General features: G+C 48.3%; 12 protein-coding genes across 12 annotated transcripts; 7 read left to right on the forward strand and 5 right to left on the reverse strand.

The window, feature by feature from the left end:
• Positions 1-107: 107 nt before the first annotated feature.
• Positions 108-1,312, forward strand: E1B28_004588 (uncharacterized protein; the record flags this gene model as incomplete). The annotated part of the gene is made up of 2 exons (XM_043149085.1): positions 108-224; positions 275-1,312. 2 exons carry the CDS (start codon positions 108-110, stop codon positions 1,310-1,312), a joined length of 1,155 nt encoding a protein of 384 aa, XP_043013687.1.
• E1B28_004589 (uncharacterized protein) lies at positions 1,056-2,435 on the reverse strand (the record flags this gene model as incomplete). Its single annotated transcript, XM_043149086.1, has 4 exons — positions 1,056-1,111; positions 1,174-1,429; positions 1,484-1,860; positions 1,914-2,435. 3 exons carry the CDS (start codon positions 2,433-2,435, stop codon positions 1,321-1,323), a joined length of 1,008 nt encoding a protein of 335 aa, XP_043013688.1. The 3' UTR covers positions 1,056-1,111; positions 1,174-1,320.
• Positions 2,436-2,512: 77 nt separating this feature from the next.
• E1B28_004590 (uncharacterized protein) lies at positions 2,513-4,415 on the forward strand. Its single transcript, XM_043149087.1, has 7 exons — positions 2,513-2,717; positions 2,779-2,792; positions 2,851-2,914; positions 2,965-3,037; positions 3,090-3,183; positions 3,234-4,312; positions 4,372-4,415. The coding sequence occupies exons 1-6, from the start codon at positions 2,602-2,604 to the stop codon at positions 4,298-4,300; spliced, it is 1,428 nt and encodes a 475-aa protein (XP_043013689.1). The 5' UTR covers positions 2,513-2,601; the 3' UTR covers positions 4,301-4,312; positions 4,372-4,415.
• A 1-nt stretch (position 4,416) lies between these two features.
• FDH1 (formate dehydrogenase (NAD+)) lies at positions 4,417-6,175 on the reverse strand (the record flags this gene model as incomplete). The annotated part of the gene is made up of 11 exons (XM_043149088.1): positions 5,984-6,175; positions 5,884-5,930; positions 5,795-5,836; positions 5,667-5,736; positions 5,556-5,609; positions 5,414-5,493; positions 5,208-5,355; positions 4,809-5,157; positions 4,668-4,753; positions 4,518-4,606; positions 4,417-4,461 (listed from the first exon to the last, which is right to left on the reverse strand). Exons 1-11 carry the CDS (start codon positions 6,117-6,119, stop codon positions 4,417-4,419), a joined length of 1,146 nt encoding a protein of 381 aa, XP_043013690.1. The 5' UTR covers positions 6,120-6,175.
• Positions 6,176-7,254: 1,079 nt separating this feature from the next.
• Positions 7,255-8,770, reverse strand: E1B28_004592 (uncharacterized protein). Its single transcript, XM_043149089.1, has 10 exons — positions 8,716-8,770; positions 8,636-8,661; positions 8,366-8,585; positions 8,077-8,314; positions 8,017-8,030; positions 7,883-7,959; positions 7,813-7,829; positions 7,653-7,763; positions 7,569-7,597; positions 7,255-7,515 (listed from the first exon to the last, which is right to left on the reverse strand). Exons 1-10 carry the CDS (start codon positions 8,737-8,739, stop codon positions 7,423-7,425), a joined length of 849 nt encoding a protein of 282 aa, XP_043013691.1. The 5' UTR covers positions 8,740-8,770; the 3' UTR covers positions 7,255-7,422.
• Positions 8,771-8,851: 81 nt separating this feature from the next.
• E1B28_004593 (uncharacterized protein) lies at positions 8,852-9,479 on the reverse strand (the record flags this gene model as incomplete). The annotated part of the gene is made up of 3 exons (XM_043149090.1): positions 8,852-8,952; positions 9,011-9,398; positions 9,444-9,479. The coding sequence occupies 3 exons, from the start codon at positions 9,477-9,479 to the stop codon at positions 8,852-8,854; spliced, it is 525 nt and encodes a 174-aa protein (XP_043013692.1).
• A 54-nt stretch (positions 9,480-9,533) lies between these two features.
• Positions 9,534-12,258, forward strand: E1B28_004594 (uncharacterized protein). Its single transcript, XM_043149091.1, has 6 exons — positions 9,534-10,527; positions 10,578-10,710; positions 10,763-10,842; positions 10,894-10,976; positions 11,035-11,172; positions 11,234-12,258. The coding sequence occupies exons 1-6, from the start codon at positions 9,614-9,616 to the stop codon at positions 11,737-11,739; spliced, it is 1,854 nt and encodes a 617-aa protein (XP_043013693.1). The 5' UTR covers positions 9,534-9,613; the 3' UTR covers positions 11,740-12,258.
• A 4-nt stretch (positions 12,259-12,262) lies between these two features.
• Positions 12,263-13,353, reverse strand: E1B28_004595 (uncharacterized protein). Its single transcript, XM_043149092.1, has 6 exons — positions 13,298-13,353; positions 13,171-13,247; positions 12,967-13,120; positions 12,807-12,903; positions 12,678-12,755; positions 12,263-12,622 (listed from the first exon to the last, which is right to left on the reverse strand). Exons 1-6 carry the CDS (start codon positions 13,322-13,324, stop codon positions 12,468-12,470), a joined length of 588 nt encoding a protein of 195 aa, XP_043013694.1. The 5' UTR covers positions 13,325-13,353; the 3' UTR covers positions 12,263-12,467.
• A 188-nt stretch (positions 13,354-13,541) lies between these two features.
• E1B28_004596 (uncharacterized protein) lies at positions 13,542-14,416 on the forward strand (the record flags this gene model as incomplete). Its single annotated transcript, XM_043149093.1, has 5 exons — positions 13,542-13,613; positions 13,668-13,777; positions 13,829-13,989; positions 14,053-14,208; positions 14,262-14,416. The coding sequence occupies 5 exons, from the start codon at positions 13,542-13,544 to the stop codon at positions 14,414-14,416; spliced, it is 654 nt and encodes a 217-aa protein (XP_043013695.1).
• A 238-nt stretch (positions 14,417-14,654) lies between these two features.
• On the forward strand, positions 14,655-15,480 carry E1B28_004597 (uncharacterized protein; the record flags this gene model as incomplete). The annotated part of the gene is made up of 3 exons (XM_043149094.1): positions 14,655-14,884; positions 14,939-15,261; positions 15,314-15,480. 3 exons carry the CDS (start codon positions 14,655-14,657, stop codon positions 15,478-15,480), a joined length of 720 nt encoding a protein of 239 aa, XP_043013696.1.
• Positions 15,481-16,012: 532 nt separating this feature from the next.
• Positions 16,013-17,192, forward strand: E1B28_004598 (uncharacterized protein; the record flags this gene model as incomplete). Its single annotated transcript, XM_043149095.1, has 5 exons — positions 16,013-16,444; positions 16,498-16,580; positions 16,638-16,774; positions 16,830-16,904; positions 16,960-17,192. 5 exons carry the CDS (start codon positions 16,013-16,015, stop codon positions 17,190-17,192), a joined length of 960 nt encoding a protein of 319 aa, XP_043013697.1.
• Positions 17,193-17,381: 189 nt separating this feature from the next.
• E1B28_004599 (uncharacterized protein) lies at positions 17,382-21,855 on the forward strand (the record flags this gene model as incomplete). Its single annotated transcript, XM_043149096.1, has 11 exons — positions 17,382-17,433; positions 17,486-17,547; positions 17,609-18,073; positions 18,134-18,652; positions 18,706-18,762; positions 18,814-18,960; positions 19,013-20,675; positions 20,730-21,043; positions 21,099-21,230; positions 21,286-21,531; positions 21,589-21,855. The coding sequence occupies 11 exons, from the start codon at positions 17,382-17,384 to the stop codon at positions 21,853-21,855; spliced, it is 3,924 nt and encodes a 1,307-aa protein (XP_043013698.1).
• Positions 21,856-22,214: the final 359 nt, after the last annotated feature.

Raw genomic sequence — 22,214 nt, forward strand, 5'->3', positions numbered from 1 at the left:
ATCCATGTAGTTCGTTATTGCATTATAGTTATGAGCAGCATGCATGATTGTATCTACGCGTGATGTCCATTTCCAATGAGATGTCAACGCTTCAGCATCCACCGATCATGGAACTATCAGTCTCCTCGCCGGCAGATTTTCATGTCCACCTGCGCCAAGGTGCTCTCTCCGAACTAGTGGCGCCCCATGTCCGTCAAGGGGGCTTTCGGCTTGCATATGTCATGGTACATAAATCTTACCCTTTCTCGAGTCGTGACTAGATCATGTTCAATAGCCCAACTTGCAACCGCCGATTACAACTACAGAACAAGCTCTCGAGTACAAGGCCAATCTGCAGAAGATCGACCCTAATGTCGAATACTTAATGACATTGTATCTCTCTCCTTCTCTGACTCCAGAAGAAATCAAGAAGGCAGCGAAAGCCGGAATAATTGGGGTCAAGTCCTACCCCAGGGGTGTTACAACCAATTCAGACGGTGGTATCGAGTCGTATGAGACGTACTATCCGATTTTTGAAGCGATGCAGGAAAACGATATGGTTCTCAATCTACACGGAGAAGTTCCATCCGATGCAGTAAATGTGAGTCAACACAGTAAACGACGAAGGTTTGCTGACTTCCAGCGGGAAAAGAATATCCACGTAATCAACGCAGAGCCTCAGTTCCTGCCTCATCTCTTCAAGCTACATGAAGCGTTCCCAAAGCTTCGGATAGTCCTCGAGCACGCGACTACGCGCGCTGCCGTTGAAGCTGTCAAATCCTGCGGATCTACGGTCGCCTGTACCATCACTGCACATCACCTTTTCTTAACCGTGGATGACTGGGCCGGACAGTCCTGGAACTATTGCAAGCCGGTGGCAAAATTCCCTGACGATCGTGAAGCCTTGCGCTCAGTAATCAAAGAAGGTGTGCCGCCTTCTAGTGCGAACTCAATATCTTTACAAACTAGTTTACTTGCAGGGCATCCACGATTCTTTTTGGGCTCCGATTCTGCTCCTCACCCAGCTCATACTAAGTCGACGAGCACCCCAGACCACGGATGCGCTGCAGGGGTCTATACATCCCCAATTTTGTTGCCTTTGGTCGCTCATGTTTTGGAATCATTCGGAGCTCTGGACAAATTAGAAGGCTTCGTCAGTACCTTAGGCCGCCACTTCTACAACAGACAGCTTACGGGTGAAGAAACCTCCAAAAAAGTAGTGTTGAGGCAACTTCCGGAGGGTATCAAGGTGCAGGAAAGATATAGTACCGGGGAAAATGTCGTGCCGTTTTGGGCGGGAAAACTGATTAGATGGAAGATAGTCGGACAGTAGACCTGGTTTCAAAGTTTGTAGACTTGATCAGTTCTGCAACCCAGTTCTGCCAGAGCACCTCCGACCGGTCCTTGAGAGAAATTACGGCCATAAGGTCCAGCAATGGCGTTGAGCATTCTATTAAGAGAGTGTTTCAGCTGTTAGTCAACCATGTGGAGATCACAAACTCACGGCTCAGGTCCACAGACCAAGAAAAGGACCTTTCTTTGACGGAGGTCCGGAATTTCAGTTTGCCCTAATAATCTTCCCAACCAGGTTGAGCTTGAAACATCTTTTCGGAGCGACCTTTCGATGTCAACCCTTCCGATACGACCAGTCTGGGCTTCTGGAATGTCCGCGGCGGGGGTGTCTACGAAAAGGCGTACCCGAAAATTGGATGGGTGCTCTTTTGCGTAAGAAATCAACGAGTCCAGAATTGCCGGTGGGGGCAGTTCATCTTCCGTTTTACTGGAGTGTAGAAGTGTGAAGCATGTGGAGGACGTTGGCATCTGGGAAATCACGCTGTGAAATAACTGGTAGAATGGTGTTATACCCGTACCACCCGAGATCTACATAGGTTCAACAAAAGCCGACTATCGGGCAGGAAATTGGACACACTTACCATAATGACTTCGTCCCAAGTATCAGGTTGCCAGCGCCATGTTTGCAAAGGTCCTCTTAGTTCGATGACATCGCCAACTATTTTCGAGTGCAACCAACGACCGACTTCACCACGAGGGTACTTCTTTATCCAGAAACGCATACGACCGTCCGAATCGATTCCTCCCAGAGGGGTGTAAGGCCTTTCGACCTGTATAGCATCGTCCTTGATGTAAACTGACCATATTGGATGGAGAGAAGAGGTAGAAGGTATTGACTTGGCGGGCACTGTTACTGTTACGAGGCGTGTGTCAGGTCCAGAATTTTCGTTCGATGTAATGCTGCATTTTGTAAAGTAAGTCGGTGAAAGAACTTGATCTTCAACGGTAGGAGCTGCTCGAGAAACGTCTGGCGAAAAGAAATAATACGAAGCTGCAATTCCGAGAATAGCCGCTGCTGGCCCATACGACGAAGACCTGGAGGCTGCTGGCTTTGAGGATATATTTCTCGTGTGAGCATGTCGAAGTGAGGCCCTCGCCCACATGAACACTGCTAGAACAGTAAGAATATATAAATGGGTGCGTGCGGAAGGCGTTTCACAGCACCCACGAGCTATTTTCACGCGCTATATTTCCTTGGTACTTCACCCCCACGAGAACTCCTTTTCCTGGTTGTTCCCTCCAAATTTCTAGAGTCACCCTGTTTATCGAATGACTTCACGCGAACTCATCGATGCTCAATTCGACCGTGCAGTAGAAATCGTACAAGGTCTTCCAAAAACGGGCCCAATACAAACCGACTATGAAGAGAAACTGACGATGTACAGGTGAGTTGAAGTGAGGGCTTTGATGTCAAGTTCTTGCTGTTCTGAAGTTCATTTGTGATAGTCTTTATAAACAAGGTGGCCTCACCAGTAATCACATAGTCATTTTCCTACTGACAGGCATGCCCCCGATCAGCGACTGTCGGAAACGTGAAGTCACCGCGACCTGGAATGTGGGATATGCTTGGGAGGGCAAAATGGTTTGTCTCTGTGTCTATATTGAATGATAGTATTCATTATGAATTGATAGGGATGCCTGGGCTAAACATAAGGATCTTGACCCTCACGAAGCTAAATGGCTATACGTTGATGCTCTCTTAAAGGTCACACGATTGCTCGTTCTACGCCACACCATATTGACTCCGGTGAAACCAGGTCCTACGAAAGTATTCCGACAAAACTATTGCAAAGGATTTAGTCCAAGAATTGGAATCCTATAGCGGAGATCCTTCTCATATCATATTGAGTCGTGCGTTCGGCTCCAAAGGCTCTTGAGAAAAATTAACCTCTAGCCCACAGGCACACTCTCAAAATCCGAAGGCTCCGAATCCTCTGGCTCTACGACATCAGAGGATGATGCTGTTCCGCCCCAACTTCCCCGTAGTACCTCTCAAAGTCAGAGCCAGATTCGCCCGTTCCAACACAAGCCCGTCCGTCCTCAAGCCGAAATAGAATCTGGGGACGACGAGGAAGATGATGATGATGATGATGAAGCTCGAGAGCTACCTATGCAAGGACAAGCAAACCCAATTCTTATCCAGAGCCAACTCACTCGCCCGCAATCGTCTATGTCTGCCACCTCAAACCGCTATAGAACGCCACTTGCCGGATCTCTCGCCATGTCGCCGCCCCTGAACCAAATGATTCCCACCATTCAACCTCTTCCGGGTTTTGAAACGCCGTCTGCGTTCGCAGAGCCTTCCCCTACCTCCATCCCATCCTCTCTTTACCCTGCTACCAGCTCCATAGCAGGGTACCTAGAGTCGTCTCGCGGTATGACGTCCCCACCCAGTGTCTTTCCTGCTCCCTCGTCATCGTATCATTCACAATCTCAACCTATGCCGTTGGGCCAGTACGGAGTCGTACGATCCGCATCTTCTATCGCTTTGGAACGTGCACTTGAAAGCATGCAAGCCCAACTCGCAGCTTTTAACGAGCGACTCGAGATCTTCGAAGCAACCACATCGCCCTCTGGATCTCGGACACGATTGCCCACCTCCAGAGATGGTTTTTTACCTGGTGGCCGGGGTGGTGGAAGTCCCACGGATAGACAAGGGAGTATCGAATGGGACACGGAGGATCTTGGATTGTGGTCTTTCGTGGTTACTCCTACACTCCGAGGGTTAGAGTTTCTGAAACAGGTGGCGGGGTTCTTTGCGAGGAGTGAGGGGAATCGGTCTCCGTCTTTAATTGTATTGAGGCGACTATGTCTTGATGCGTCATTCATTTTGTGTTTCCTCGCTCTGTTCCGAATCTTGTGGAGAAAGAGCGGAATTAGGAGACGAGAAGTCAACGCTGCGTTGGTTGTTCTTTGGAGAGCTCTTTTAGGCCGGAAGGAGCGGTTGTTAGTGGATCGAGGAGTCTAAATTTACGACACTGTACGTATTTAGTTTAACGGTGATGGTATTTACATGGTGATGAATTTCTTGGTTGGAAGACATGTTGTAAGGCCATACAGATACGAAAGTGTCCCTGCTCTTTTTTACTGCTGCTCCATGTCAACCACACAACGAATGCAATCACCAGCCTGGAACAGAGATGTTGAAACATGGGGGTCACTATTGAGAAGAATGGTAGACTTACATGCATGTCATGGAATCCTTCATTAATTTCCGACAATTTCCTGTGGTGTGTGACATATTCGTCTATCTTGACTTTGCCACTGAGATAATCTGATTGTGAAATAAGATGCTCATTACTCAGAATCTGGAGAGAAGGTGGATAGAATCTTGCCCTCGACAAGACCAGGAATCTCGGTACGACCCTTGACTCCACCGAACGCCGACCCACGCCAGGTGCGCCCCGTAACGAGTTGGAAACTTCAGGAGGAAGATGGATGAGAGCTTATTGATCAGGAAAAAATCGGCTCCTTACGGTCTCGTAGAGATCTCCTGCCCAGCAGCTGCAACCCCAATAATGGTAGACACACCCCATCCCTTGTGGCAAGCCTCAAGTGCAGCTCTCATCACATGAACGTTACCGGTACAATCGAACGTGTAATCAAGCCCTCCATCGGTAATCTCGATCAAGTAGTCTTGAATTCTCTTTCCCTCGGGTAGCTTGGTGGGATTGACGAATTCGTGTGCACCAAACTTTTTAGCCCATGATTCTTTACCTGGGTTGGTGTCGATTGCGATTATACGACTTGCGTGGACGAGAGCAGAAGTGTTAATGACGCCAAGACCGATGGCACCGCAGCCAAAGACTGCAACGGTAGATCCCTCTGGAGAAGGGAGATTGGATGAATTGAAGCAGATGAAACGATGACTCAACTGATTCCAGGCTGTTTGACGACCGAACCCCAAGCGGTAGTGATACCACAGCCGAGAAGGCAGACTTTCTCGAGGGATGCTTTCTTGTCAACAGCTACAACGGAGACGTCTGCCACGACGGTATATTGAGAGAACGTTGAGGTCCCCATCTAAGACCGTAAGTAGGTCAGCGCTGTGGATATAGAGAAGTGCTCGTGCTCGGCTTACAAAGTGATGGATAGGCTTGCCGTCAATGCTGAAACGACTCGTGCTGTCGGGCATCAAACCCTGGCCTTGAGTGGAGCGGACTAAGGATTGAGCAGCTTAAACGTCGAGCAACGAGGTCGAACGGTCTAAGAGGTATGTTTACCTTTGCCGCAAAGATTGGTCTTTCCACTCTTGCAAAATTTGCACTCTCTGCACTCTACATGGATATGATGACGACCGATGGTCATAATCTTGACGAGGAGGAACCACATACCAGCTGTGTACAAAGGAACAACATGATCGCCAACAGCGACACTGGTCACACCTTCACCAACCGACTCGACCTATCAAGTAAAACAGTTATCAAACTACCTTAAGGTTGACGAGCGCCATTTCTCTTACCATTCCCCCGCCTTCATGTCCCAAAATAACAGGGAAGAGACCCTATCAAAGAGTTAGATCGATATCGAGAAATTGAGATATCTGAGAACCTCAGGGTCTTTTCCACTTCGAGTATATTCGTCTGTGTGACAAATACCTGACCGATAACTCGGAATATTGAACGCAAGAAGATGATTGGTGAACACTTACCGGTATGTAATATCTTGATCCTAACTTCGTGAGCTCTTGGAGGCGCTACTTCAACCTCCTCGATTTTGAGGGGTTCACCCGCGCCCCAACAGACAGCGGCTTTGCATTTAATGGGCTTTCCAGCAGTGGCAGACATGATTGTTGTAGAAGGGACGGCGTCGACAGAGGGAGACGACGGGGGGAAACCAAGAAAGGCACCTCTATTCGTACGTAGGTAGTTACTATATAAAGGTACGATCCTCAACAATTGTGGGGCACGGTGGTTTTAGGCTTGGGATTCATACTCGAGATATTCACACCGTTATGCTTAGTATGTGAAAGTCGTGGAGTGCCATCTGTCCAAGATACTAAGTGACGCGCCTGTGTTTTCATCTTCAGCTTCCAAGAATTGGTCGCGCCAATGACCAGCACGCATTTTGTAAGCCCGTTCTCCGCAATTGTCGCTCTCTTCCCAGGATGTCCACCGGTCCGTTTCGCTTTGACCTTGACTTCCATCTCCTTCTAGATCTCCAGTACGACGAGGTTTCCTCTGATTCAAGGATAGAACTCTGAAGATGACGCGTAATCTCACAGCCAAGCCATACAAATCCAAAGAAAAATCCTTTACATAAACTTGACACAACTCGAACCATTATCGTAACTTTCCCTGCAAGTTGATAGGCACCTCGACCGGCCACCCAAAATCGATACGCAATATCGAGTCAAGACTAAGAGGCTCTCTACGGAACTACAAGGTATTGAAGTAGTCAATCTCATCGTATGCTGATGTTGATGGCTTACCCTATTCAGCATGTGCAGCTTTCATTCGACTACCTGCCTGCAGTCCAATCTTTGCGGAGCTGCGTCTTTGGCCACCATTCGGCATTAGCGTCTCTCGTGTGAATGAGGACGAGTTTGGTGCAATGAGCCATATACTAGTCATCAAATTCGAGGACGCAGAGCTCAATTCAGCATGGAAAGGCTGTCTTTGACGTGGACGATGACTTTTTGACGCGAGTCACTCTTCTTATTTCCACTTGGTGATACTCACTCCCTCGTTCTTGGAACTCGAACCTCTGCAACGTCGACTTGGAGGAGATGTCGGATGCCACAGACGAAGGTTTAGTTGAGAGGCATGGGCAAGTGTTGTCCGGATGTTCTTACGCCTTACTATTCTTTCTTTTTGTTATCGTGCCTTTCCTCCGTTCACCGCAAGATTCAGCTATACCTAGGCGAAATCGTGACATCCTTCAACTGAATAACTTCTGTGTCGCCCAGATCGGTACGGTCACCCGCCTGGGGCTAATTGGCCCGTCTTGTCTTTCCCTACGCTTAAGGGCTAGGTGACATCGTCGTCGAGCTGGCCTTACTTGATGGACTTTATGTCGCTGCTATCATGAGTTATTGAAAATACGCGAATTCAATTTGAACTATTATTGTTTCACTCGTAACAACCTCAATCATATCAAGCTCGAAGGAGGTGGTAGGGTGGGTTCGCCGATAGAAGTAACGTAGGCGTTTGTCAACCCTCCATCCACCATAAAGTCAGTTCCCTGAAGATGCTATGAGATGCAAAGTTCAACAAGTAGATAGGTTGATTGCAAACCGTGACGTAGCTACTTTCATCGCTGGCGACTAGACGGAGAAGTGAATCAGTTTACTACGGAAGTAGTTGAAGAAGCGGACATACGGAACAACGCAGCTTTGGCTTGTTCAATTGCCTCTCCAAATCGCCCCATGGGGAGATGCACCAATCTGCGTTGTTTCTTTTCGTCAGTGTTGAGGAAGTCCATTAAAAGAGCTGGGGGGTTTGAGTGACAGAGACTAAAGATCACCGAGTTGCGACTGACGGGTTTTCAGCGGGCCACTGCAGCGGTACGACGTTACGGATGTCAGGGAAGGAAGAAACAGAATACATACGGGCAAAGGGAATTGACGCGAATGCCTTCTCGAGCATGGACCATAGCAAGTTCACGGCTCATTGTCAAGACAGCACCCTGCGAGGATAAAATACCATAAGAATACTACGAAACATTACTCAAGAGTTGTCAAACTTTGGACGCAGTATCTGTAACATGTAAGTATTGGTGAGGTAGAAGACTTTGAATACTCACAGGCAATTTGAGGTGTTGCAGATCCTACGACTGCAACAAAACTAGCGGTATTAATGATGCTCCCACCAACGTGAAGCCCTTTGGCCTCATCGGTAGGGTTTTGACGCATCGCAAGAACAGCATACTTGGATCCCCACCAAACGCCCTTGACGTTGATTCGCATAGTGAGATCCCAGATACGATCTTCAGTGTTGAGGGCGTTATCATCTTCTGGGTGCATAATGCCTGCATTGTTGAACTGGAGCAGGCGAAGTGAGTAACGAAGGTATGAGAGTGTGCACGAACTCACCATGACATCCAACCTCCCAAATTCCCTTACGGCCAAATCAACAACAGCCTTGACGTCCTCTTCCTTTCCAACATCGCATTTGACTGCGATCCCCTTGACAGTGGGGTATCGGTCTTTGATCAAGTCTGCACCTTTTTGAGCACTTGGGAGATTGACATCGGCGAGAACGACGTTGGCGCCTTCACTTGCAAAAAGCAGAGAGGATTCTAAACCGATGCCGCTGAGGTACGGTAAGGTTGGATTGAGTTGAGATATGGATGTCGAACGTACGAGCCAGAGCCAGTGACAATAGCGACCTGATATAGAAATCGTAAGGAACATGAGCTCGCATGTAGACTTCAGACGTCCACCTTGTGTTGAAGTCGACCAGACATGATGGTGGTTGAAGAGAACGTAGAATGAGCCTTATCGGAACCGATCAAGAATTAGAAAAATTTATTGTAAATATCTTTATAGTACACGAGTACTCAGCACCAAGCAAGAACACTAAGAGCCAACTATGGTTCCAGTGGGAGCTCCTGGCAATCTGGGACCAAGTTCCTTTGCTTGAACTGTTTGTCGTTTCTTGCGATGCTCTGCAAGTCGCACTAATTGAAAATGATGAGATGCAAACTACTAGATGATGATAAATGAGGTCAACACAACTGGAGAAAAAGTCTCGGTGAAGACTGTAACGTTCATGGGTTGTAGAAGGGGGAGTACTGGCTGGTGCGGATGCTGGCGACGGGGGTTTGACTTTCGATTCCTTCTTGTCGTCCTTCTCATCCGTCTTCTGATCCTTTTCCGCTTCCTCTTTCTCTTTCTCTTTCTCTTGTTTCTTCTTTTGCTTCTCTTCCCATTCTCGTTTCACTTTCTGAATTTCCTCGTCGCTCGCCTTGGGCTTGGCTGGGGCGCTGTCCACTATCCGACTCGCAAAGTTTCTGTCGGCGAGATGCGTTGGACATGTATAGATGAAATCGACTGTATTTATTGTTGCAAGAACTGTGGTGGTGGGTTTATCGCAAACATAGCAAGCCCTAGGAGTGCCAGCAAGCTATAGAACATTAAGAAAGTAGCTAAAGAAGACCTCAAAACTCACTCTCTTATAATAGAGATTGGGGAACGTGGACGACATGTCGGAGTCTCCTAGGAAACGACATCCTGTCAACAAGTTGTGACAGCGTGACAACACGGCCCTTGTTCAACGACTCCCCACATTCCTTACAAAAAATCCACAAAAAAACCAAAAGCCAACTTCCAACTTTCGCTATGCTCTCTCACAGAGATCACCTTCCAACTAGGTCTCACCACAAACGGGCTATCCCAGATTCCTGCCTCAAAGGTGGTTTTTACAAGTCCCCTTCAGCCTCCTCCGTGTATACCCTCTCTTCAGCACCCGAGGCTCTCAACAACGCTCAACTCCCAGTTTCTTGGGATCCGGCTTGCATTCCTACCATTCCTACCCAGAAACAGGATCTGTGTGATATCTACTTGTTCAACCCCACCGCCGCCCAAGCAAGGATTCACTACTGGACGAACGTACCATTTTCAGCCGGTTCTGCCAACTTGACCCTCAGCCCAGACTGGTGGGGTAAAGCCAGTTCTATCTCTCTCCAACTTTCTGTTGTTCCACACGGGGACCTCCCATTCCTTTCCACTCTCCCAGCCGCCCCTTATTTCAAAGTTAATTATGACTCTAGCAAACCACCTACTACTCTTGCATCGGATAGCAGCGACAGTACAGATTACTCCGGTGCTGCTCAAAAGAAAGCTGCTGCAGAAAAGTCGTTGTCCAAAGGAAAAATTGCTGTTGGTGTTCTCATACCCCTCCTTTGCATCGCATTAGGCATCTTCGCCTATATCAAATGGCAACGAAGGAAAGGCAAGAAGGAGAGGCAGGTCTGGACTGAGAAGGTCGATCAACGTATGTCTGTCGTTTCACAGGATTGGAAGAGTATGTCCGTCGGAGGTGCTCAAGCCGCCATTCGCGCCTCCATGGCCGGAAGTGCTTTTAACGTTAATGACGGGGGTGTCGGGGTTAGGCGAAGTGTCGTGGTCGGACAGGGTGAAAGGCAGAGCGCCTTCTCCTTTGGTAACATCCGACCCGCCAGCTCCGTCTACGCACCTGAGAACAACACTGCTGGCATTGGTGCCAATCATGGAGGTTACGCTATTGAAGTCGGGTATGTCTTTCTCCTCTGTTGTACCTTACTCTTTTTCTGATGTATTCAAGACCCGATGGCGCACCCGTCATGTCGGAAATCCTCCCATCCGGTCTCTCTTCCAGCTCTAACGCCAAGTCCCCTGGTGTTGGCTTGAGATCCTCAGCTTATTCGAACGCTCAAGTTGCTCAGAGAGTTTCACGGGTATTCGTCACACGTCATAATTTGTGTTTCAAACTTCTTACACCTGTTCTAGGTATCCTTCGCAGACACCGTAAACACCCGTCCTTCTGGAGAGACCAGGAGGAGTATCTATTCCACTTATGAGAGAAAGAGGTTTGTAGTTCTTTGTCGTCTCTTCCACCAGCTTGACTAATCATCTACTAGCCGTGCCTTCCATCAAGGCCACGTACCACCCGTTCCTACTCACCTCAACACCTCGACTGCTACCTTGGGACATTTCGATGAAGGTTCGTTTCCGTCCACATACTTTCTTCTCTCTCTCGCTAACCCCTTTGCATGATATAGAGTCTGACAACCAAGCTACTTTCATGTCACCCACCCAGGCTGCTGGTGCTCGTTCATTGAGTTTAGAGGATATCGACAAGCGCGTTTCGCAGCGGGTCGATGGTTATGATGACGGTGACATGGAGCCCGCCCTCAACAGTTCGTTTGTATTTCTTTCCCCTGTGTCGTCCATCGGAACTCACAAACATCCTTTTTACAGTGATCCGTGCCCAAGCAGCTGAAACCGAAGCACAGTATGCCGCTATGCCTTCCCTTCCTACACCTACACACCACGCCAATACCACTTTCGCATTTGGTGGTTTAGCTTCTGACGATCCGACCCTCTTCACGGCCTCCCCCGTTACTGCTGCGTTCCCCGTTCCTTCCGCGCCTTTCAATGCCTATTCCCCGACCTCAGCTACGCAGAGTCAGCTACCTATCACCCCCATAGCACCCGTCCAGGCTCAGTTCATGACTCCGGATGACATGTTGAGGGCATACGCCGAAAGAGCGAAGAGTCCACCTGTTGGTATGAACAGGGCAACCCCTTCCCCCGCTTTGGGTGGAAACGGCAGAAGTAGGATCTTGGATATGGGCGGTTTGGGAGGTGTCCCAAGTGTTCCCATGATTGATGTGAAAGTGACTCCGGCAGGGAATGGAGTGATTAGTCCTACAAGGGGAGCCTATGGCGTTTATGAAGACTACCTTGGGGGAATTGCGAAGTGAGGGACGGGCGTCTCCAGCATACACGACCTATGACCGTTTCCGGTCGCCCGCGGCTTTTATGGCCATTCCTCCTTGTATTCATGCCTCCCTTTTTAGCTTTCGATCTTTCATTATGCCATAACTTATGGATCTATTACGTTTTTTTTCTCCGCCATGAGTCTGGATGTGCATACTCGATTTGTACGGTTTTCACTTCTTTACCTCCTACGCCCAATTTCCAACCCACCATTACTCTTAACACCTCTCCTCGTTCTCCGACGGCTAGCCTGCGGTACCTTGTTTCTTGTGCTTGTGTTTATCACTTATGCCTTTTTTTCACCCTCCTCGTTCCTCAGCTCTCCTCGAGCAATCCCCAGTGGATACCTGTCTTTACTCTCTGTCACCCACTACGTGCTATATACCTTCCGCCTGATCTTTTGTTCTTGTGTATGTAACTTCGATTCCTGAGCATATCTCACGCTTGTTCTAGTGGTTCTCTGTCCTTACTCCTTGTTACCCACTAATACATCACATTGCGTGAGTTTGTCATTTGTGAGATAGAATACTAAATTGAGGGAATAAATCCACTGAAGTTGACCGGCGTGGCAATTAACTAAGGAATCGAGTATCCTTATCTATTTTGTGAATCGACTGAACACCACACAGCATTTCGAACATTTCAGATCCGCGTCGTATCCTTATACATAGCCTACAAATTCCGCTCAACTTGACAGAGTGTCCGATGGAAATCAAGACCGCTTAGCCCTCCGCTTATCACCCTCGTTCTTCTTGATCCTAGCAATCTCCTTGCCAATCTCGTTGTCAATCCGCTTGTGCATGTCAGGTCGGTAGCCGATAGCGAATAACAGCTCCAAGTGCACGAAGAAGGGTGCGAGGACGACGGCTGATTTTGAGGTCAGGTTGCGCTCGAAGAAAGGGAAGGAAAAACGTAAACGTACCACCCAACAAGTTATCAAGCAAAGCAGGAGCTCGTCTTTCGGCGACACCGTGCCCAATGAATTGGGCAATCCAACATACTGGAATTGAGTTGAGATCGGGCGGTCTGGATGGAAGATGTTAGGATGTACCAGCATGAATCATTCCACCGATAAAAAGATGATCGGGTCTGTAGGCGAATGCAGTTGCTGTGAGGAGGGAGAGCGTTAGTTGGGGCAGGTAGAGCAACTAAAAATGATCGGATTCAGTTTGGCGTTGAGAAATGGAAATGGAATGAAACCTTGGACGTACAGCAGCAAATGGCTCCAAGATAAGATAATACACGATATAGAAAGCAGTGACAAGAGCGGGGATGTTGAGGTCAAAAGCGAGATATTCGTTGATGTCGTAATGAACTTTGGGTAGGAAAGTGGTTGGAAGGTCGGTCGAGAGAACTTGGGCGGACCTATGACAGCCTTAACAAGGAGAAAACAACGGGATGCGTGCTGCGCTTACCATAAAATCAAAGGAACACAGACAATGTGGATAAGAACATTGACGTGGTTTGAGTGGTAGGCACCGTAGAAAGTTAGCTAGATGAGATTTGAGTATATTGATCAGATGAAATGAAAACGAGACCCACCTGTCTGTCGACATCGAATATTGACATGGTGGGCAGAGCACAAGGAGGAATGCTGTACAACTTGTGACATGGCGGGTAGGACACTTTATATCCATCATATTACTAGTTCAGACTTGGGCGTCGTCCGGCATTGTGCGGGCATGTGAATAGCCGAATTTGCTCGTTTTCGTAATTTAAGTTCACGTGCCACCATCCCCCACGTCATTCAACCGCCTCAGCCGCTGGAACTGTCAACACCACTTCCATGGTCAAGTCAACGATTATCGTCAGGGCGTCAGATGCTCTTCCTCTGGCAGCTAGCGTAGACGACGAGCAGGTGCGCTATTTGTTCGTCAAGTAACCTTTGTCTTGACTCTGATTATCCCGGCAGACAGAGCAAGCTCTCCAAGAACACAAACAACAATCCAAGCTTATATTTCGTCGAATAACCCCAAACTCGGAACCTCGTTGCTCGATAGAGAGTGGACAGTATACATTACAGTATGTCCTCTTTTCCTGTCTCTCGGTAAGCCTGGCTAACATCTCATTCAGTTACCTCATAGCAAACAACGTCGTGTTCCTCACTATTGCAGACAAGTCCTATCCCCGGAAACTCGCTTTCTCATTTCTAGATGAACTTTCAAAAGAGTTTGCTACAAGCTATGGCGCGAAAGTGGAGAGTGTGAGGAAACCGTATGCGTTTGTCGGATTCGGTGTGTACCGGCGGAACGACCCTTTGCTCCTTCATTCATATACCGTTCTCTCTCTTTCACAAGACACTTTTATGTCAAAAACAGCGCGTCTTTACCGAGATACAAGAACCGCTAGCGCCAGCTCTGGCCTTGACCAACTTAATGACGACCTTCAGGACGTGACGAGAATTATGACAAAAAATATGGAAGAACTTTTGTGGCGAGGGGACTCACTAGACCGTTCGTACCTTTCAGTTCTCTCTTAGCTGACTAGTCATTTAACTTGGCTGTAGGGATGTCGCATCTATCGACATCTCTCCGTTCAGAGTCTGAAAAATACCGCAAAGCCGCCAGGAATATCAACCTCAACGCTATGATCCGTCAATATGCACCTCTCGGTGCTGTTGTTCTTATACTTCTCATTATACTATACTGGAGGTTCTGGTGAATGGCCTTAGAGTACATGCTCACCTTATTTTCTCGGACAGTGGAATGTATGACTGTTTGTGACTGCGTACTGCAGCTTGATGCCGTGAGATTTTTGGGAGTGAATCAACAGAGACAAATACTGTGTGGACTTAATTTCCTCCTTGTTGGTCGACCCAACTTTCATCAGATTGGCTCTTGTGGACCCTCTCTATCATAACTAACACCTTTTGTCGTCTAATTAACGTTCATTCTGCAACATGACCTTTCACGGAAACGACACACCGGTCCTAGTGGCCCCTCGCCCCGTCAGGATCACTGCTGGTACCCCTTCCTTCCACTCACTCGTTGGCCGGGCTCAGCCAGTACGACTTGTCTCTGCCCCGGAAAATCTTGAACACTCTTCACTAGAAGAAGTCAAAACAGATTTACTTCTAGATCTATCTTCATCGCCTCTCGAGCGAGATTTGAGTCCTCGAGCTTCACCCAGGTGAGTAATTCATTCTTCCATTGTAGGACTGAGCTCAGCTCTGGCTTCTTTCAGATCTTCTTTACCATCTGAGGCCTTGGAAGAGTTTTTGTCTATTTTGAAACCTGGATTACCTGGATTTTTCCCTCCTCGCTCTCCTATCCGCAGTCGGCGACAAGTGTCATTGCCCACTCTACCAGTCTACTCTCACAAGGCTCGGGCTCGTCTAGAGCGGCCTAGTAGTAGATTAGAAGAGCTCGATGTCATTCGTTCGACTCAATCAAGCAGGATCAACCGTACTCCGGAGTCTACAGATGGACTAGATGGCATTGACATCCAAGTATTGGAGATTGACGATGCACATTCGCCCTTCCGTTGGTTTACATCGAGTGTTTTATGTGCGTACTCACTCCTATAAGTATGACATCAGTTTCACTCAGACCCTCTCAGCATCACCTGTTTCCCGCAGTAACACGCGAAATCCGTTTCAACGACATGCTGCTACATATACTGTGGTCCACGGGCAGCCGCCTAGCGCTACTGCCGTTTCACCAATGTCGCCTTCCACGATACCACTACCCTTACCTACCGCTGATGAGCTTGTCGAAAGTTCATAAATCAATTCGACTGTAATAACACCTTTCCTCATTCCCGCCTTCGCCTCTTTTTAGCATCGTCGCATAGCTCACTTCTAACACGTCATTCAATTGTCCTTCTATTGACCATCATGTCTTCACGCCCACACACCAACAACTGTATCGCTCCCGTGCTCCCCATCCCTACTGATCTATCTAAATCTGCAAGTGTTCTATTGTATATTGCATCTATATTTTTATCGACTAGGCGTGCTTCTATACTATACTGGTATACGTTTTGTTCGTAACCACTTTTATGCTGTGGTTGTTATTCGTGCTTGATATTCTTGCTTTTCCTCTCTTTTTCTTTAGGACGGTTTGTTCATTCTGATTTGCTTGTATAAGCCGGCTATCATGTTCAAAATGGACTATAATTTTGCTTTCTACTTTGAAGTCTACCGTGAGGACAGCACTTGCACAAAGTGCCGCCATGACGCGATCGGCAAGCTGAGAGATTTAGAGCTCGGACGCTCGCGTTCATCAACTCTGAGTTTGAAGCTTTGAAATCTGGTCAATGTCCTGCTTCCTCTTCAGGCTGGGAAGCTCGGCAAGAGTATCTCCTCATCGGGCTAACAGGCTGTTTCAGAGCATCCCACGAGACCTTCATTCTTCCTCGAGGCTCTTTGAGAATCCACAACCATTATTCCAAGCTGCAGCCTCACGAATATTCAGTCCTGATCGTCTATCTCTTCTCAGACTCTCAAGTTCCACCCGACCCGTATTCCACAAAATCCGGTCGAGTTGGGCTTCCAGAGGGACCCAGCAAGTGGGTAGAACGCGGCCGCCATCGGGGCGTACAGGCAAGAATTGGAATGCAGGCGGTTCGGGAGGACGTGGAGGATTATTCAAGTTTCTTGACCAAATACCTGAGGATTTTCTATTTTGGGGGATTCTAGCTACTAACGGAGTGGTGTTTTTGATGTGGTTGGGGGCGTCGAGGACGCAGGTATGTTTTTCATCCGCTTGCCTGGTTCATTTCATTCAGCAGCTATCTTTCAGATGTATTCCAATGATTCAAGCGATCTAAAGTTTATGGTGAACAATTTTATGTGCAGTTGGAGCAACCTTTATGCGGGAAGGATGTAAGTTAGTTTCCTTTTGTATGTTTTTGCGGTCAACTTGATGCAAAACAACGGCAGATGGACGATGATTACGAACATGTTCTCGCACAAGGATTTGAGTCACATACTCTTCAATTGTTTCACGTTTTACTTCTTGGGGCAGCCTGTGATTCGACTCCTCGGGACTAAGAGATTCCTGGGATTGTGGTTTGGATGTACGTCTGCCCTCTGTGAAGTGTAATATTAGAGACTGAACCACGACCCTATTAGCTGGGCTGATGACCAACTCTTCCAGCCTGTTCTGGAACCCAAAAGCGGCCAATGTCCATTCACATGGTTCGAGTGGTAGGTTGCCCTTTCTGTGCTGCCTTGTTTGAGGAGTCACGAACTTTCGGCCAAGGTTGCATCAATGGTATCATGGCGTTCCTCGCCTGCACGGCCCCTACCATGAAGTTTCTTATTTGGGGGATAGTACCAGTGCCAGCGTGGCTACTGGTGTCTGGCTTGTTCGCGTACGACCTCTATGGAACGGTTAATCACTCAAGGTCAGGTGTAGACACGGCAGGGCACGTTGGAGGAACTATCGGAGGTGTTGCTTATTATCTGGGAATGGTGTTCAGGATTATTCGGTGAACGTTGTGTACACTTATATATCGCTTTCTGGTACACAATAGAAGGCAGGGGCCGAGAGTTTTACGAGAATCACGCGCTTGAAGAAAGTTCTCAGTCGCTTACGCCTGAACGTCAACTTGGACCACAACCTCCTTCATACAAACTCATTTCTCAATCTTAAGGGACGCTAGTCCCTTTCAAACCTTGGACATGGATTTCGAGTCCAAATTAGAAGGCATTCTTAACCAATGCAGACATAATGGTGCGTCTCTACTGGTGAATCCTTGACCAGTTCTTATTGATCAACTTTGCAGACGTCGACGTCAAAATCGACGCCTTGAACAAGCTGCAAGCTGAATTGCTGTCAGGAGCTGGGGTATGTAGTATCTCGTACCTCGTTACTCGGCTGTTTCTGCTAACGAAGATTTGAATACTAGATTATCGATTCTGACGCTGTCGTTAATGTTCTTAAAGCGTGTCTTCGTAATTCGAACCAACATCTAACGACCGCCACCCTATCGGTCTTGCCTTCAATTCTCTCTGTCCTCATATCTAAACCTTTTCATCTTTCGTTGCCTCGTAATGGTCAATCCTCGGTTGACTCATCCACATCATCTACTACACCCTCGACCATTGTGGACGTCGTCACCTTACGTCAGGTTCTTAGCGCTCTTTTACCGCCAGGCGGGTTATTTGATCGCTTAGGAGACAAGGAGAAGGCTCAACTGAAGGCTCGTGAAACTCTCGTGGTGTTGGGTGGTTTGACGTTTCGTGCTCCAGGTCAGAGTACGTTATCCACAAGCTCGCGGGGTGGGAAGGGAGTGGAGACTCCATTAGCAATTTTCGAACGGTTTCTTCGTGAGGCTGGGCTTTCCAGTAAGGTTTGGAAGGTTCGGGAACAGGTGCGTAAGGGTAATTCTCTCGATATGTGACTCAAGCTTGATGTTCTGCGTCGTTCTTAGTCAATCCTAACTCTCGTTCACATTCGACGGCAATGCCACATGTTCCCCGTTCGCCCTTACCTCCCTCTTCTTGTTGGTTGTTTGGAGGATATGGATGCTCATGTCCGTGAATGCGCTCGCACATCTGTTGTCGAACTGTTCACAGGACCTGCTGTTACGGATGCTGCCAGGACTGATCTGAAAAAAGAGCTGACGAAAAGGGGCGTGCGAAAAACGATTGTGGACGGTGTCCTGTCCAAGCTCCTTGGGAACGGTTCATTCGACGCCACAAGCAACCCAACGAGCCGTGAAGGTTCAGAAAATGGAGATACCGCCGCTTCGAAACCAAAGGAGTATATACCCCCAAGTATTGCCCTTCAACAACGAAAACCTTCGGGTACTATGGGCTCGTTACCTCGGTCAATGAGCCAAGTAAGCGTGAAGGAGATACCTCGCCCTCTAAGTAGGACAGCGTCTGCTACTTCGCCTCCTCCAGCTACCCCAACAAGCGAGACTTCGTCAGATGTCAATCCAGTCTATGCGAGTGTTTCTCATCTTTCTATTGATGTGAATTGACATTCAACCTCCACTAGATCGCATCTGCCCGAGATCTCGAGACTGAATTTGCAAGTATGGCTAAACCTTTTGATGTCCGTTTCATACCCATTTCGGTCGACCATCACTCATTCAGACTCATGTAGGGGAAGGAAACGGAACACAATTGGTCACCGCGAGAGCAGGCAATATTACGAGTACGCGGAATGTTGAAAGGAGATGTCCACAACCGCTATCTCGACGTGTTCTTGGCTTGTTTGAAGGAAGGATTCATCCAGCGATCGCTCAAAACGGTAACGATTATAATACCTGTCTTTAGACAATCGTTTCTTATAATCTCTCTAGCTTGCCAGTCTGAGAACTACCGTTGCTATCAGCACCTGTTATCTTTACGACGAGCTGGCTGTATCACTGGGACATTTGTTGGATCCGTTTTGTGAAGCATTGCTCACCCATCTCCTCAAAATGGCTGGTTTCACCAAAAAGCTGACTGCTCAACAATCACAAGTGTCTGTCACCTCGTTGATCACTCACACGTCTGGTACACCACGGTTATTTGTCGCTTTGCTATGGCAAACACTCCAAGAGAAAATGGCGCAGAGTCGAATGTTCGTTATCGGTCACTTCAAAACCTATCTTGAAGTACACGGCCAGCGGGTCAAAAATGCACCCGAAGTTGAGCTTGTAGAAAAGGCGGTCTGCAAAGCCCTGGGGGATCCCAATCCTGCGGTGAAGGAAAAGGGACGTGCATGTTTCTGGGTTTTTCATTCAATATGGTGCAATCGTGGAACAACAATTTTGGACAGTCTCGACGCTGTTGGCCGCAAACAGCTCGAGAAAGCATGTCCAGATCCGAATGCCATGCCATGCCTTCCATCTGTAACCCCCACCCCAGCTAAGAAGTCTAGTGTGGCTGCCGCCATCGCCGCAAGTCGTGCAAAGGCTAAAGCAATCGCTGCGGCACCACCTACGCTGCGACATCAAGCCACCTCTGCTTCTCATGGTAATGTGCGGCGCCCAGCTTCTCCAGGTCCACTGAAGAGTCCGGTATCTACACTAAGTGGGCGTCCCACTTCTCCCCTGAGGGTGTCTACATCACCTCCTTCACCCCGCTCTAGAATGGTCTCCAATACCCCAACTCAGCCAGCGTCAGTACCTGCAATACACTTACGGCAATCAAGCACCGGAGTGCCTCGTCCAAAATCGCCTCCCTCCCCCTCCGCCGACCGAGCAAGGCGGACTTCATCCCCGCTTGCCCCGGTCTCTACCGTTCGTAGGGCAGCGCAAATCGCACTTCCTCCCTCTCCACCTTCCTCCGCATCTTCCCCTCCTCGACAGGGTGCCCTATTCAAAGTCAGACCTGCACACACCTCAAGCACAACCTGGCCACCCGCTCTTCCGCCTGACTTCAAGGGTATGGACCATGAATCACTACTACTCGCTCAAGACATTCCACTTCCGGATGATGACAGCGATTCGGAACATTCTGTCAACCTACTATCTTTCTCGAGTCCCCCTCATAAATGGCCACCACCACAACAGGCGCCTGCATCCGACTCTCGGACGCATTCGCTGTCACCAAGATCGGTGGATTCGAAGCCTATGGTCTCAAATGCACTGTCCACGGATTCAGTGATTGATCTATCTCAGGCCGCGGGTCAACCTGTCGTTGAAGACGCTCTGCGGGCGAGAGCTGAACAGGCTGAAAGTGCAGCGGAACGATTGTTGGAACTCGTAGAGCCGGAAGAGGATGGGTCATCTCATCCCAGCATCCCACTTTCGCTATTGATCGGTAGCACAAGCAGCGGACCTTCCACGCCGAGGGTCAGCAAGCCCAAATCTGCACCGTCAGCTATGCCTGTCACACCGGTCAATCGTGCAACGGCGATCATGCGTCAAGCAGCGCTTTTCAAGGACAGCCCAGCATCTAATGGACGTCCAATTTCGTTGCTAGACGTGTTTCAAGATCGTAAACATGAAACGGGTTGGTGGCTAACACGTAAAACAGGTATCGAAATAATGTACTATCCCAATATTGTTTGTTAACTCTTGGCCATAACAGTCCTTGCTCAACGAAGACTTACTGATGCTACTCCACCTTCGAGTCAGGAAGTTTTCTTCCAGACTTGTATCAAGAATCTCGAGGAAGGGGAAGCTGATGTAGATTTGTTGCAGCAGCTGGTGCATTTCTGTTTGGACAATCCAGATATAGATGCTGTTTCGCCTATAAGTCCTGGTGTTGGTCTTCCCACCAGTCCATCTCCGTTTGATAGCTCTCACTCGATGATGTCGTTACACCCTGGTTTATGGGAAAAGAACAGAAACTTCGATAGATTGTTCGACGCACTGTACAAGTACCTTACATCCTCTGAACGGGTAAGTCTAGCAGTCGCCTATCTTCGCCGCTTTCTAACCCGTTGCCATTGCACAGAGCGACTCGGAGGTCGAACACGGCCTCATGATCCTATGGCAGATGCACGAAAGTCTTGCTATACATTTGGAAGGCAAGGAAGCTGAGGTTTTCTCAATGTTGCTGCAAGTACGATATTGCAGCAAGTTCAGTGTAAGAGTATATGTTCTTACGGGACTCTTGTTGTGTTTACTCAATGACATTACAGGTTCTCGAGGCCACGAATACTATACGGGATACTTTAACATCGAAGATTGAGCCTGTATATGGTCTCACGACGATGCATGCCAGTCTAAAGGCTTTCTATGCTGAGCCTGCGCCATCGTTCGCAACCAATGGGGCGAAGTCTGCTACCTATGCCTTCGGGCTGATAGCTATCGGGAAATTCATCCTTCGGCTACCTGCCGAAATCGCTGAGGAGGAATTACCTCGAATCAAGGGAACCCTGATATCGGTGAGTAACCGAGCTGTGTTGGCAGCCGCTCACGATCATCCTGAATTTCCATTTCAGGCTTTGAACGATACTACTTCCCTAGTGGTTCGAGAGGCCTCGGCCGCCGCCGTCATTTGTGCCCAGCTTGTTCTACGGGATGAAACACATTTGTTCACCCTTCTAGATGGATTAGCGGACGAGAAGAAAAACCTCCTCACCTATCTCTTTGACAAACATGGCGCTCGTGGAGCGTCACGCACTACTCCCAATGGTTTTGACAAGCTACAGAAAGAGATGAGAAGGCTTGACACGAGGACAAGCACTCCTCCCCGACCGCTGGCATGATTTACCTTTCTACTACCTCCCACAAGCGTTGTATAATCCATAGAATTCCGACTGTGTACGCTTTGGTTCTTTGGTCACTGTATGGTTATGTGCATTTATCATTATACGTATTGGCTGGAAAGAATATGTTATGCAGATAATATTGACGGCCGGCTATGGTGACGGTTGTCACGAGTCTGCTTTCCCTTATTGTAACTATCATGTCCCCACTCCATAGCTATTCAGATTCTCAAGTTCTATGTCCTATTGGCCGCACTATGTGAATTGTTCGCCGAGCAATGGCGATCTCGTTGGCCGAGTTATCAAAAACAAAGTGTACTCGTTTTCGATATCTGAGCTACAGTAGTTTGGGTGTGGCT

This window comes from Marasmius oreades, chromosome 2 (genome assembly GCF_018924745.1).
Source record: "Marasmius oreades isolate 03SP1 chromosome 2, whole genome shotgun sequence".
Classification (NCBI taxonomy): Eukaryota; Fungi; Basidiomycota; class Agaricomycetes; order Agaricales; family Marasmiaceae; genus Marasmius; species Marasmius oreades.

Bases quoted from the DNA above. Each gene is read 5' to 3' on its own strand.
- E1B28_004592 (XM_043149089.1), bottom strand. From the start codon at position 8,739: ATGTCTGGTCGACTTCAACACAAG. The intron at 8,315-8,365 runs GTGAGTTCGTGC...CGCCTGCTCCAG, and splicing joins TTGGGAGGTTGGATGTCATG to TTCAACAATGCAGGCATTAT. The intron at 7,598-7,652 runs GTATGTCCGCTT...TTCTCCGTCTAG, and splicing joins AGCCAAAGCTGCGTTGTTCC to TCGCCAGCGATGAAAGTAGC.
- E1B28_004594 (XM_043149091.1), top strand. From the start codon at position 9,614: ATGCTCTCTCACAGAGATCACCTTCCAACTAGGTCTCACCACAAACGG. The intron at 10,977-11,034 runs GTTCGTTTCCGT...TGCATGATATAG, and splicing joins CTTGGGACATTTCGATGAAG to AGTCTGACAACCAAGCTACT. The intron at 11,173-11,233 runs GTTCGTTTGTAT...TCCTTTTTACAG, and splicing joins CATGGAGCCCGCCCTCAACA to TGATCCGTGCCCAAGCAGCT.
- E1B28_004590 (XM_043149087.1), top strand. From the start codon at position 2,602: ATGACTTCACGCGAACTCATCGATGCTCAATTCGACCGTGCAGTAGAA. The intron at 2,915-2,964 runs GTTTGTCTCTGT...ATGAATTGATAG, and splicing joins ATGCTTGGGAGGGCAAAATG to GGATGCCTGGGCTAAACATA. The intron at 3,038-3,089 runs GTCACACGATTG...CGGTGAAACCAG, and splicing joins ACGTTGATGCTCTCTTAAAG to GTCCTACGAAAGTATTCCGA.
- E1B28_004595 (XM_043149092.1), bottom strand. From the start codon at position 13,324: ATGTCAATATTCGATGTCGACAGACAG. The intron at 12,904-12,966 runs GTACGTCCAAGG...GATCATTTTTAG, and splicing joins TCTTGGAGCCATTTGCTGCT to TTGCTCTACCTGCCCCAACT. The intron at 12,623-12,677 runs GTACGTTTACGT...CCTCAAAATCAG, and splicing joins GCTTGATAACTTGTTGGGTG to CCGTCGTCCTCGCACCCTTC.